Below are 10,300 nucleotides of genomic sequence, written 5' to 3' on the forward strand. Positions count from 1 at the left end.
TGTCACTACTGCCGCATTAATATTGATAATTTCACTACTACTCCCGCCTAATTATAGTTATTTATTTCTACCACTTTTACTAATCTCACTGATAACATTGTTACTTTTACTGTTAAAAAAATAATATAACTATATCCAATGGTACTACAATTCTTTTCTTTACTGACGAAATTACTTTTACTACTTAAGCATGCAATTTTAAGAGGATTATATATTTATATAAATATATTACATATATGCGTTAAATCAAATCGAAAGAATTATGCAATATTATATATTATGGAATTTAACTTGAATTATTTATAACCTACTTATTATATTTTTGTATGTTAAAATTAACATCTCTATACATCTAATAAACTATAAAGTTTAATAAAATTGCATAGATTTTAAATTTAATATATAATTTTATGATGATAATAATTAATACCATAAGTGTGCATGTTTATACTAATTAATTATTTTATTTTAAAAAAATTGACCATCTTAATTAATTATTTTATTTTAAGAAAATTGACCATGTTGTAGTCTCTTACCAATATTTAGGAAAATTATCAAGCTTCTATAATTTAATTTTAACCCAAACTATATAATATTTGCATTGAGATCCCTTAATCGGGTCCATCACACGGTGCTATTGATTTAAAACTATATAGTATAATTAATTTGTATAACTTTCTTTAATTATATTGAAATCCCTTGATTTCTGGATTTAATATATAGTATAGTATTGATATTGTCAAAAATAAAAATAAAAATAATAATAATTAGGTTATATTAGTAACGGGTATGTAGATCCACATTTATTAAGAGTTTTGGTTAGTTTAACATGAGGACATGTGCATACGTCCGATCGAGTCAACGAATCAACATTTACATTTATTTTGAATATTTCCTATGATTTCTTATATTTTACTATGCCGGCAGAACAAAAGACTCCTCGTCAACATTATCATTTAGATTTAAAAATGAATGATCGTCTATGATATTTTTGGTTCTAATTTCCAATGTTCATCCAAATAGAGAAATCAAAAACCGAAGAAGAAAACACAACTACACCCTCACAAATAAAACCATTACAAGATTTATCACAATAGAACAGAATGAACGATCTCTTCTCGAGTTCGTTCAAAAAGTATGCAAATCTTAAGGAACAAAGGGAGCTCGATGATTTAGAATCCGGTAAAGAGACCATAAATCTCGACAAATTCTTCGAGGATGTCGAGAATGTTAAGGAGGATATGAAACACGTGGTGAAGCTGTACAAGCGTCTTCAAGATGCGAATGAAGAATGCAAGACCGCCACAAATGCAAAGGATGTAAGAGACCTAAGGGCGCGAATGGATGCTGATGTGGAGCAGGTCTTGAAGCGAGCCAAGGTGATAAAGGGCAAGCTGGAAGCCCTTGACAAGTCTAACGTCGCCCACAGGAACATCCCTGGGTGTGGGCCCGGGTCTTCTGCTGACCGGACCCGCACTTCCGTGGTCAGTGGCTTAGGGAAGAAACTCAAGGACATGATGGATGACTTCCAAGGTCTACGAGCCAAAATGTCGTCCGAGTATAAAGAGACGGTCGAGAGAAGGTAGGCCGGATTTACATTCTTCTTGCAACATTTTTTTAATGACCGTACAATATATTAGATTATTAGTTACCGAGTACAAGTAATTATTTACACAAGGATTGTTATTGTTAGCTCAAAGTCAAATCTGTAACTTTAGCGGTGAAAACTTCTCTAGCCTCTCAAAATGGAATAAATATAATTATTATCAAATTCTTTAACATTTTTTATTTAAAAACCGCGCTATTGCATGAGATCAATGCTAGTTAAAACAATCAATGACCACGTTACAAGTTAAGATGTATAGTCAATATAATTTCAGTATCGAATTATCACTCATTTTTCACCAATTGATGATGGTGCCGAATAGCCATTCATTTTTTTATCTTTCGAAGATTCATACTTTTAATGATATTCTTGGTCAAAGGTTTTGAAGTTTGACTATTAAAAAGACAATGTTAACCTTTGGTTTGAATGAAAGAGAGTATTATTCTAGGGCTACTTGGTAGTGGTGTATTATAATTTCAATGCTCTAATATTTTTGATAGGTACTTCACCGTCACAGGGGAGAAGGCGGATGAGGAGATTATAGAGAAGTTGATCTCAAGTGGAGAGAGTGAATTGTTTCTCCAGAAAGCGATCCAATCACAAGGGCGCGGACAAGTCATGGACACGGTTAAGGAGATACAAGAGAGGCATGACGCAATTAAGGAGATAGAGAAAAATTTGTTGGAGCTTCACCAAGTGTTCCTAGATATGGCCTCCCTCGTAGAGGCTCAAGGACATCAACTGAACGATATTGCAAGCAATGTGAACCGTGCTAGTTCATTTGTGAGCCAAGGTGCTAATGAATTAGTAGTTGCGAAGCATCATCAAAAAAGTTCTAGGAAGTGGGCTTGCATTGGTACCATCCTTGCCATAATTCTTGTCTTAGTCATCTTGTTCCCCATCTTATTCTCTACTATCCTCCGACCTTAACAACACAAGGTGAAAGAGATGTAACTACTACAAATTCAGGACTATGTATCATTTTTTCAGTTATTTTGGAGATTTGATTAATTTCACATCACTCTAAATTTTTCTTTAAAATTTAATTGACATCTTCTTTGGTAGGTCATTATGGTGGAATTTCTTTGAAATTTTTTATTCTTTCTATGTTATCGTTTTCTAGAAAACTTTTGCAATCCATTTGAAAGGAATGATGTTTTGTTATATGGAAAAAGAAAAAAGAAAACAAAATAGTCGACCTTGCCATATTTTGATACAAGATATCTTGTCTTTTAAGTAATTATGTCCCTTTATTTCAGTTCCTTTCGATTTTAAAAGAGTTAAGCTAATTCTTATAAAATCCAAAAAACATGGTACCCACCACCGTAAAGACTACCCTTATTACATGAATCGACCCTGTAACAACCTACAACAAACATCAACCATAAGAAATCAAACCCAAGGTTTAGCCTTTGATGTATGCATGCATACTAAACCCTAGGTGGCGATTTTTGCCTAACAACTCACCACTGATTAGAAAATAATCGCACCGGGTAGAGTCAACCCAATTATAACTTCTATGGCAATATATCAATCAATCAATCAATACTATATATTAAATCCAGAAATCAAGGGATTTCAATATAATTAAAGAAAGTTATACAAATTAATTATACTATATAATTTTAAATCAATAGCACCGTGTGATGGACCCGATTAAGGGATCTCAATGCAAATATTATATAATTTGGGTTAAAATTAAATTATATAGAAGCTTGGTAATTTTCCTAAACATGATCAATTTTCATAAAATAAAATAATTAATTAAGATGGTCAATTTCCTTAAAATAAAATAATTAATTAAGATGGTCAATTTCAAGGAGACTAAAAGAAAGAAGATGGCTGATAATTTTCCTAAATATTTATAGAAGACCAGAAGATGGTAAATTTCCTTAAAATAAAATAATTAATTAGTATAAACATGCACACTTATGGTATTAATTATTATCATCATAAAATTATAGATTAAATTTAAAATCTATGCAATTTTATTAAATTTTATAGTTTATTAGATGTATAGAGATGTTAATTATTTAACATACAAAAATATAATAAGTAGGTTATAAATAATTCAAGTTAGGTTCCATAATATATAATATTGCATAATTCTTTCGATATGATTTAATGCATATATGTAATATATTTATATAAATATATAATCCTCTTAAAATTGCATGCCTAAGTAGTAAAAGTAATTTCGTCAGTAATGAAAAAAATTGTAGTAACATTGGATATAGCTATATGATAGTAATCACTCATTTGAATAGTAAAAGTAACAATATTATCAACGAGATTGGTGAGAGTGGTAGAAATAATAACGGGAGTAGTGAAATACAGTAATCAATATTAATGCGGCAATAGTTTAAGTAACAATAATTACGGCGAAAGTAGTGAAATTATAAATATTAATGCGGCAGTAGTGACAGTAACAATAATTACGGCGGGAGTAGTGAAAGTAACAATGATTACGGGCAAGTAGTGAAATGTTATTACTATTGTTTCATTAATAAGAGTAAAATATTAATAGAGGGAGTAGTGAATTTGTCTTAGAATTTATTTCATCGTAATTTTAGGATATGTTATAAAAAATATATTAACGATAATTTATGGGTTATACAACTTGAAGTAATTTTATTTAATGAAAAAGAATTAATGATAAGTAGAGGTAGCCCGGGCGAAGCTGGACACCAATACTAGTTAATCCCTAAACTAGAAACCTTCAGACCAATTTTTCCTCAACCCCTAGAACGCAAACCAAGCTAAAGCAAAGAGTAAGAAGAGAAATACAACCCTTAAGTGCCAGGTCGTAGTGGTTGGAATAGTGAAGCTTGACGGAGACGCGCTGAAAAAAGGAGTGTCGTCGGCTTGTATCACTCAGAGAGGAGACAAGAATAGAGAAAGAGAAAGTTTTGTAACATAAGGAAGGGAAATGGAGAAACCTTCACCCGCGGGATTTATTTCGAGAGGATAAACAAGACATTGTCTGCTGGCTTGGACTTATACTTGGACCCTAGCAACGAGCATAACTACCTGATTTTATAAGACTGTCTTAACATCCCTTATTTTTGAGGAATGATTTTAAATTAATTAATTATATTTAACAAGTAATTAATTTTAACCATTAACTAGCTTTTGAACCCGTGCTCGGACGGGCAATCTTAAAAATTGGATTATAAGTAATATCAAATTAGTTATGAACAATTATGACATAGTTACATAGTATTTTCAAGTAGATCGATTAAAACTTTATATTGCCCGACCGACCCGTTTTATCAAGGTCTGAACCCGTAGAACCTGATCTGCAACCCATTGCTCGAAACAGCTCAAATTCGCAATAATTTAGTAATATAGAGTCGACCATCACAATCTGGTATCACCTAGAAGATATTTATGCGAAAATATAAGAACTTACATATACATTGTCTCTTAGTTACATTGGTACTTTCTTGACTTCATCACATTTATGTGAAGGAGCTCGAAAACTTTACATTAAAATTCATAAATTCTACAGTAAATCTAAACTTTTTTTTAAAGCTTAATACATAAAATCGAGTACAATTGCCTATATAATCCATTTACGAAAAATATTAAAGTAAATGGAGGAAAGAAAAATGTTTACCGAAATACTCTTATTTGTTTATCAACCCATCACCTTTACCATCTATAACGTCCACCCAACCCTTACCAATCCTCACGGTACTGCTACCTTCGACCTCTACCATTACTGCATGATGCCACATTTGACCTCCACCTTTACTGCATGACACTCCTCTTCTGCCATTGACCTCATAACTTCTCCATCCCATTAAAAAACGCTCACCCCACTCTCAAATTCACCATGAACTCACCCAAAAAATCTTGAAATAGCCTAATTTGTGTAACCCATTTGAAATTTCAGTAAGTGAATGGTCGAGCGAGTCATAGTTCACTCTCAAACACATTATATCAAACTTAGGCCCTGTTATTTTGGACTTAATTTCAGTTCCAATAAGTTGATTCAATTGATTAAACTATATTAATTTGATTGATTGATTATATTCAGATTGATTCGTTTAAATTTCAGATTAGTTTATTTCAACATTAATATTATTATCCTTATTTTATATTCTTATTGTTATCATTATTATTATATTAATTTATTTATTATTGTTATTATTATATTAATATTTCTTTTTAATATTTATTATATTTATTATTATATTATTTTGATTAATGGCAATATCAGTAGTATTAACATTTATTATTATTATTATTATTATTATTATTATTATTATTATTATTATTATTATTATTATTATTATTATTATTATTATTATTATTATTATTATTATTATTATTATTATTATTATTATTATTATTATTATTATTATTTTGTTATTTTATTCATTTTTATTAATATTATTAATAACGTATTTATTATTATAATTATAATTATAATTATAATTATTGTTTACATTAATTGTTATTTTTATTTATAATACTTATAATAATTATTTTTTAGTTATTATTATTAATATATTATATTACTTAATATCTTATATTTTTATTAATAGTGTTATCATTTATATTACTAATATATTCTATTTTATTTTTTATATAACTTATTAGATTATTATTATTATTATTATTAATGAATAATTTTATTATAATATTTATTATTATTATTATTATTGGTATTATTGTTATTATAATATTTATTATTTTTATTATTTATTGTTGTTGTTGTTGTTGTTATTATTGTTATTTTTTTTTTTGCAAACTTTTTTTAATCAAAAGTTTACAAGAAATTGGTGGACAGTCGAGATACAATCTGGGCGCCCACTCCCTTAAGAATAGCAAAACCAAGTCTAGTAAAAATAAAAGCAGCAGCGCGAGCACCGACATCCTGGGACACAGAAAATTTCTGAATCCGCTTGAGTAAGGCAACAACATCTGTCCCCAACTCGCCTAAAGAAGAGAAAGAAAAAGGTAAGAACCCATAGCCAACTGCCTCACACAAGCTCTGATACTTGGCACATTTGCGCTGAGCTGCATCAACTACCAAGCGTCCGGGCATAAAGTCAGACATCCCGGACTGAGTCATAAAGAAGATGATCCAGTCAAATCCACACACACATCCCGTCCCCTGTCCCAAGAATAAAGCAAAAGATCCGCCGGACGTAGAGGCCTATCATGCCCATCGATCAAACCAATATCCACCTCCTTGCCAACAGAGATCCCAGAGCGGAAGCAGATGTCAAAAAGGGTGTCGCGAATAAGGTTATGTCGATACTTGATACCAACTGTACCAGCACACGACACGACATGATCTCCATAGATATCCCCATCAAATACCCGCGAACAAGCAGAACAAGGTTCATGCGCAGAAAACAAAGGAATACCCAGTCGATCGATAGCTAAGCACACACCGATAAGTCCTCCCGTTCATAGTATGCCCTAATCCAGAAATAGGGACCGCCCAAAGCCAATCAGAAGTGTGGGAACCATGTTGAGGCTTCCACAAAGCTACCTGACGTGAAGTCAAAGAGAACTCAGATTCTGCAGTACAAGCAACCTTCGTGAAATATATGTCTGCCAATTTTTCATAAGCTTTGGGGCAGCGATCTCACTCGGGTTACTCAAAAGGTCAGAACATGTAGTTTCATTAAAAAATCTCACAGCACTATCAAAGGTAGGTCCAGGTGCTAGGATACCATAAGGCCAGAGAAGCTTAGTCTGCAACCCAACAGACTGCAAAGACGAAGCAAGGAAGGCATAATGAAGAACATCCCCAGCAGCATAGACACCAAGGCCCCCAAAATGAAAGGGGAAGGTAGCAATTTGCCACTGCCAGTCACCAAAACCAGGCCCGGGCGCAGTGACAATGCGTTCCAGGCTAGATCAGAGGGCCACATCAAAGGGAAGTTGGACCGACTGGAAAACCTGGGGAGAGCAAGTACGTAAAACAAAATAGAGTTTCAAAATACCAGTGCAAGCACAGAGCAAAAGCAGCTTCGACTGTGGATCATCAATCTGGCAAACAGAATCCATAAGCTCTATGGTCCTGGTCACTTGTTTCAACACAAGCATGCTGCTGTAAAGAGGGCACACACTAACAGGACCACCAAGAACTTTGACACCATGCAACGACATGGAAATATCAGGTGGGAAAGTACCAGTACGCCGACTCTTAGGATCTTCCGTAGGCTAAAAAACCTCGGTTTACCCACATTAAGATGAAGACCCAAGCGAGGGCCATACTCCATGATCAGCTCCAAAACCTTCCCCACCACCTCGGTATCGCCAACAATAGTGCCATCATCCAAGTACCACGCCTGTAGATACAAGTCAAAAGAGTCCCAGATCTTACACACCAAAAGGTGTAATACCAAAGCGAAAAGCAAAGAACTCAAAGGATCACCCTGCTGGACTCCCTGACAAGACCATAAGGAGTGATCCCCGTAAAACAACCTAACTGGACTCGAATAAAAAAAACCACCCACCGGGAGAGAACAGGGCAGCGACGACGAACCTCACATAACATGACATCACAGTCAACCAAGTTGAAGGCATTCTGGAAATCAACCAACAACATGGAAAGCCGAACTTCGCCACCACCAGCCTCAACTAACCGGTTCAAGGCACGAAGAATAGCCTCTCCTCCACCGGAAACCCCAACCCCAAACTGAAGTCCCTCAAAATAACCAGACAAAGATGGTCCAATCATGACAGCTCCAACCTTAGAGACAAGACGCCTCCAAACAGTGCCCACAACAATAGGACGAATACCACCACCTGGTTTAACAAGCGGGGTGAGCGGAGCACTAACAATGTACTCACCCAGAAACTGCGGGCATTGGCCCCCAAGGAAAAGATTAACCACCCGAGTGATAGAGGTGATCAAATCATCTGAAATAGCAACTGCAGCTCCACCAAAACAATCCATGAGATGCTGAGCACGGAACCCATCCCTCCCACACGCCGTGCCATGCGGGAAACTCCTAATCATATTTAAAACAACGGCCAAAGTGAAGGAAAAAATAGATCTATATACTTACATATTCATATATGTTATGATTTAATTTGTCATAAAATTAAACATGGATTTTATGCATGCAAACAAGTGAGTAAAATAGAGGAGAAATCATGTTCTTACATTGTATTTTCGGTTCAAGTGGGCACAAAAGAAATCTCCTTTTCTTTTGTTCTTGAGCTTTCCTTATGGATGAACAAAGATCCAAGTGTAGGATCTCTCCCAAGGATTTATACCCAAGGCCTACTCTTAATTAAAATCAATATTATGTATACTAGGTAATATTAATTTTATAAGAAAAATGACCCAAAAATATTTGGTTTTTGGCTCCCAAAACCGGTTGGGAGAGAGAGGAGATGGAAGATTAATTTCTCTTTCTAAAACTTAGTTTTTTATGAGATGAATGAATAATATTATCACCCACACATTCATATGGTGAATCATAATCAAAATAAGCAAAAGAACCCTTGTTCTTTTCTAGGTGAAACCGGTTGGGAGGAAGAGGAAGGCCAATGCATGGGCTAGGTGCTCTTCCACAAGAAGCACTAGGTATGCATGCCTAGTTGTAAAAAGAATGATTACATCTTCCACTACTCTAATTAACATTATAATAATATGTTAATTATGTCCAATATTTCGGTCCAAATGGATAACATGAAATCCATTTTATTTTTGTCAATTGTCAATATGTCACATGTCATATGTAACATAAATTTGTTATGTATTTTTAACATATTAAAAATCAACGTATTAATAAAAATACGTCATATACAAAAATCGACTTAGTAATTCACAATTACTTGTACCAAAATATTTTACCGTTTATAAATCACAACAGATTGTATTTATAATAATTCATTCAATTTCAATTGTTTCTTTAAACAATAATTTCATCCGAGTAATGATACAATTCGATTACTCGCATCAGTATCTCATTTAATCACATTTTAATGTGATACGTAAATTTTACTTCCAAAATCATCCGTCAATTTTTCAAGTAATTTAATTAACTCGTAACATTATACGATTAATTAAATGATCAATTAAGAGTGTTGCCCTATAGGTATGACCTAGGGGTCAATCGATCACCACCGCCGCACGACAAAGTAATGTCAAACTCTAGTCACCAATCATTACCGATATATGTTGACCAGTTGGCAGTAAAAATTACTTCCCAATTGTATTCTTTAAAATGAGATTTTAATAATGATATTTAAATCATGTGATCGCACTATTGTTGAGGACACATTTCCCAACAATCTCCCACTTGTCCTCGACAAGTGTGCGTCACAAATTCTCTTGTCCTATTACTATCTCCCACTCAATGCAAGGTGTCTTTCAGGTCGTACTTGCAAGTGATCATATCGAGAGTGGTTTCCTCGATCCGGAGAATAAGCGATTGACCGGACTTATCTATCATAGATACTTTCCGAGCGTGGCCACGCATTTCCGATTAATTACTCCTCGAGTGGCCCCGAGATATTGTTATAACCCTGACTAGGGGTGGACAATTCCTATCGCACTCATTCCCTTCGACTAGCCACAGCCATCATAACCCAAAATATGCCCATTTGACCCCATTTACGAAGGTCGTAGTAACACAAATCAAAGTTAATCAAATCGTGCCATCTTAGGCCAATAGTCTTTAGTCAAAAGAATCGACTCATTTGAATACTATAGTA

The 10,300-nt window shown here is 33.8% G+C and overlaps 1 protein-coding gene across 1 annotated transcript; it reads left to right on the forward strand.

Moving 5' to 3' along the window:
- Positions 1 to 1,103: 1,103 nt before the first annotated feature.
- LOC141646180 (syntaxin-124-like) lies at positions 1,104 to 2,536 on the forward strand. Its single transcript, XM_074454180.1, has 2 exons — positions 1,104 to 1,582; positions 2,107 to 2,536. The coding sequence occupies exons 1-2, from the start codon at positions 1,104 to 1,106 to the stop codon at positions 2,534 to 2,536; spliced, it is 909 nt and encodes a 302-aa protein (XP_074310281.1).
- Positions 2,537 to 10,300: the final 7,764 nt, after the last annotated feature.

The sequence above is a fragment of the Silene latifolia genome, chromosome 3 (assembly GCF_048544455.1).
Source record: "Silene latifolia isolate original U9 population chromosome 3, ASM4854445v1, whole genome shotgun sequence".
NCBI classification, from domain to species: domain Eukaryota; kingdom Viridiplantae; phylum Streptophyta; class Magnoliopsida; order Caryophyllales; family Caryophyllaceae; genus Silene; species Silene latifolia.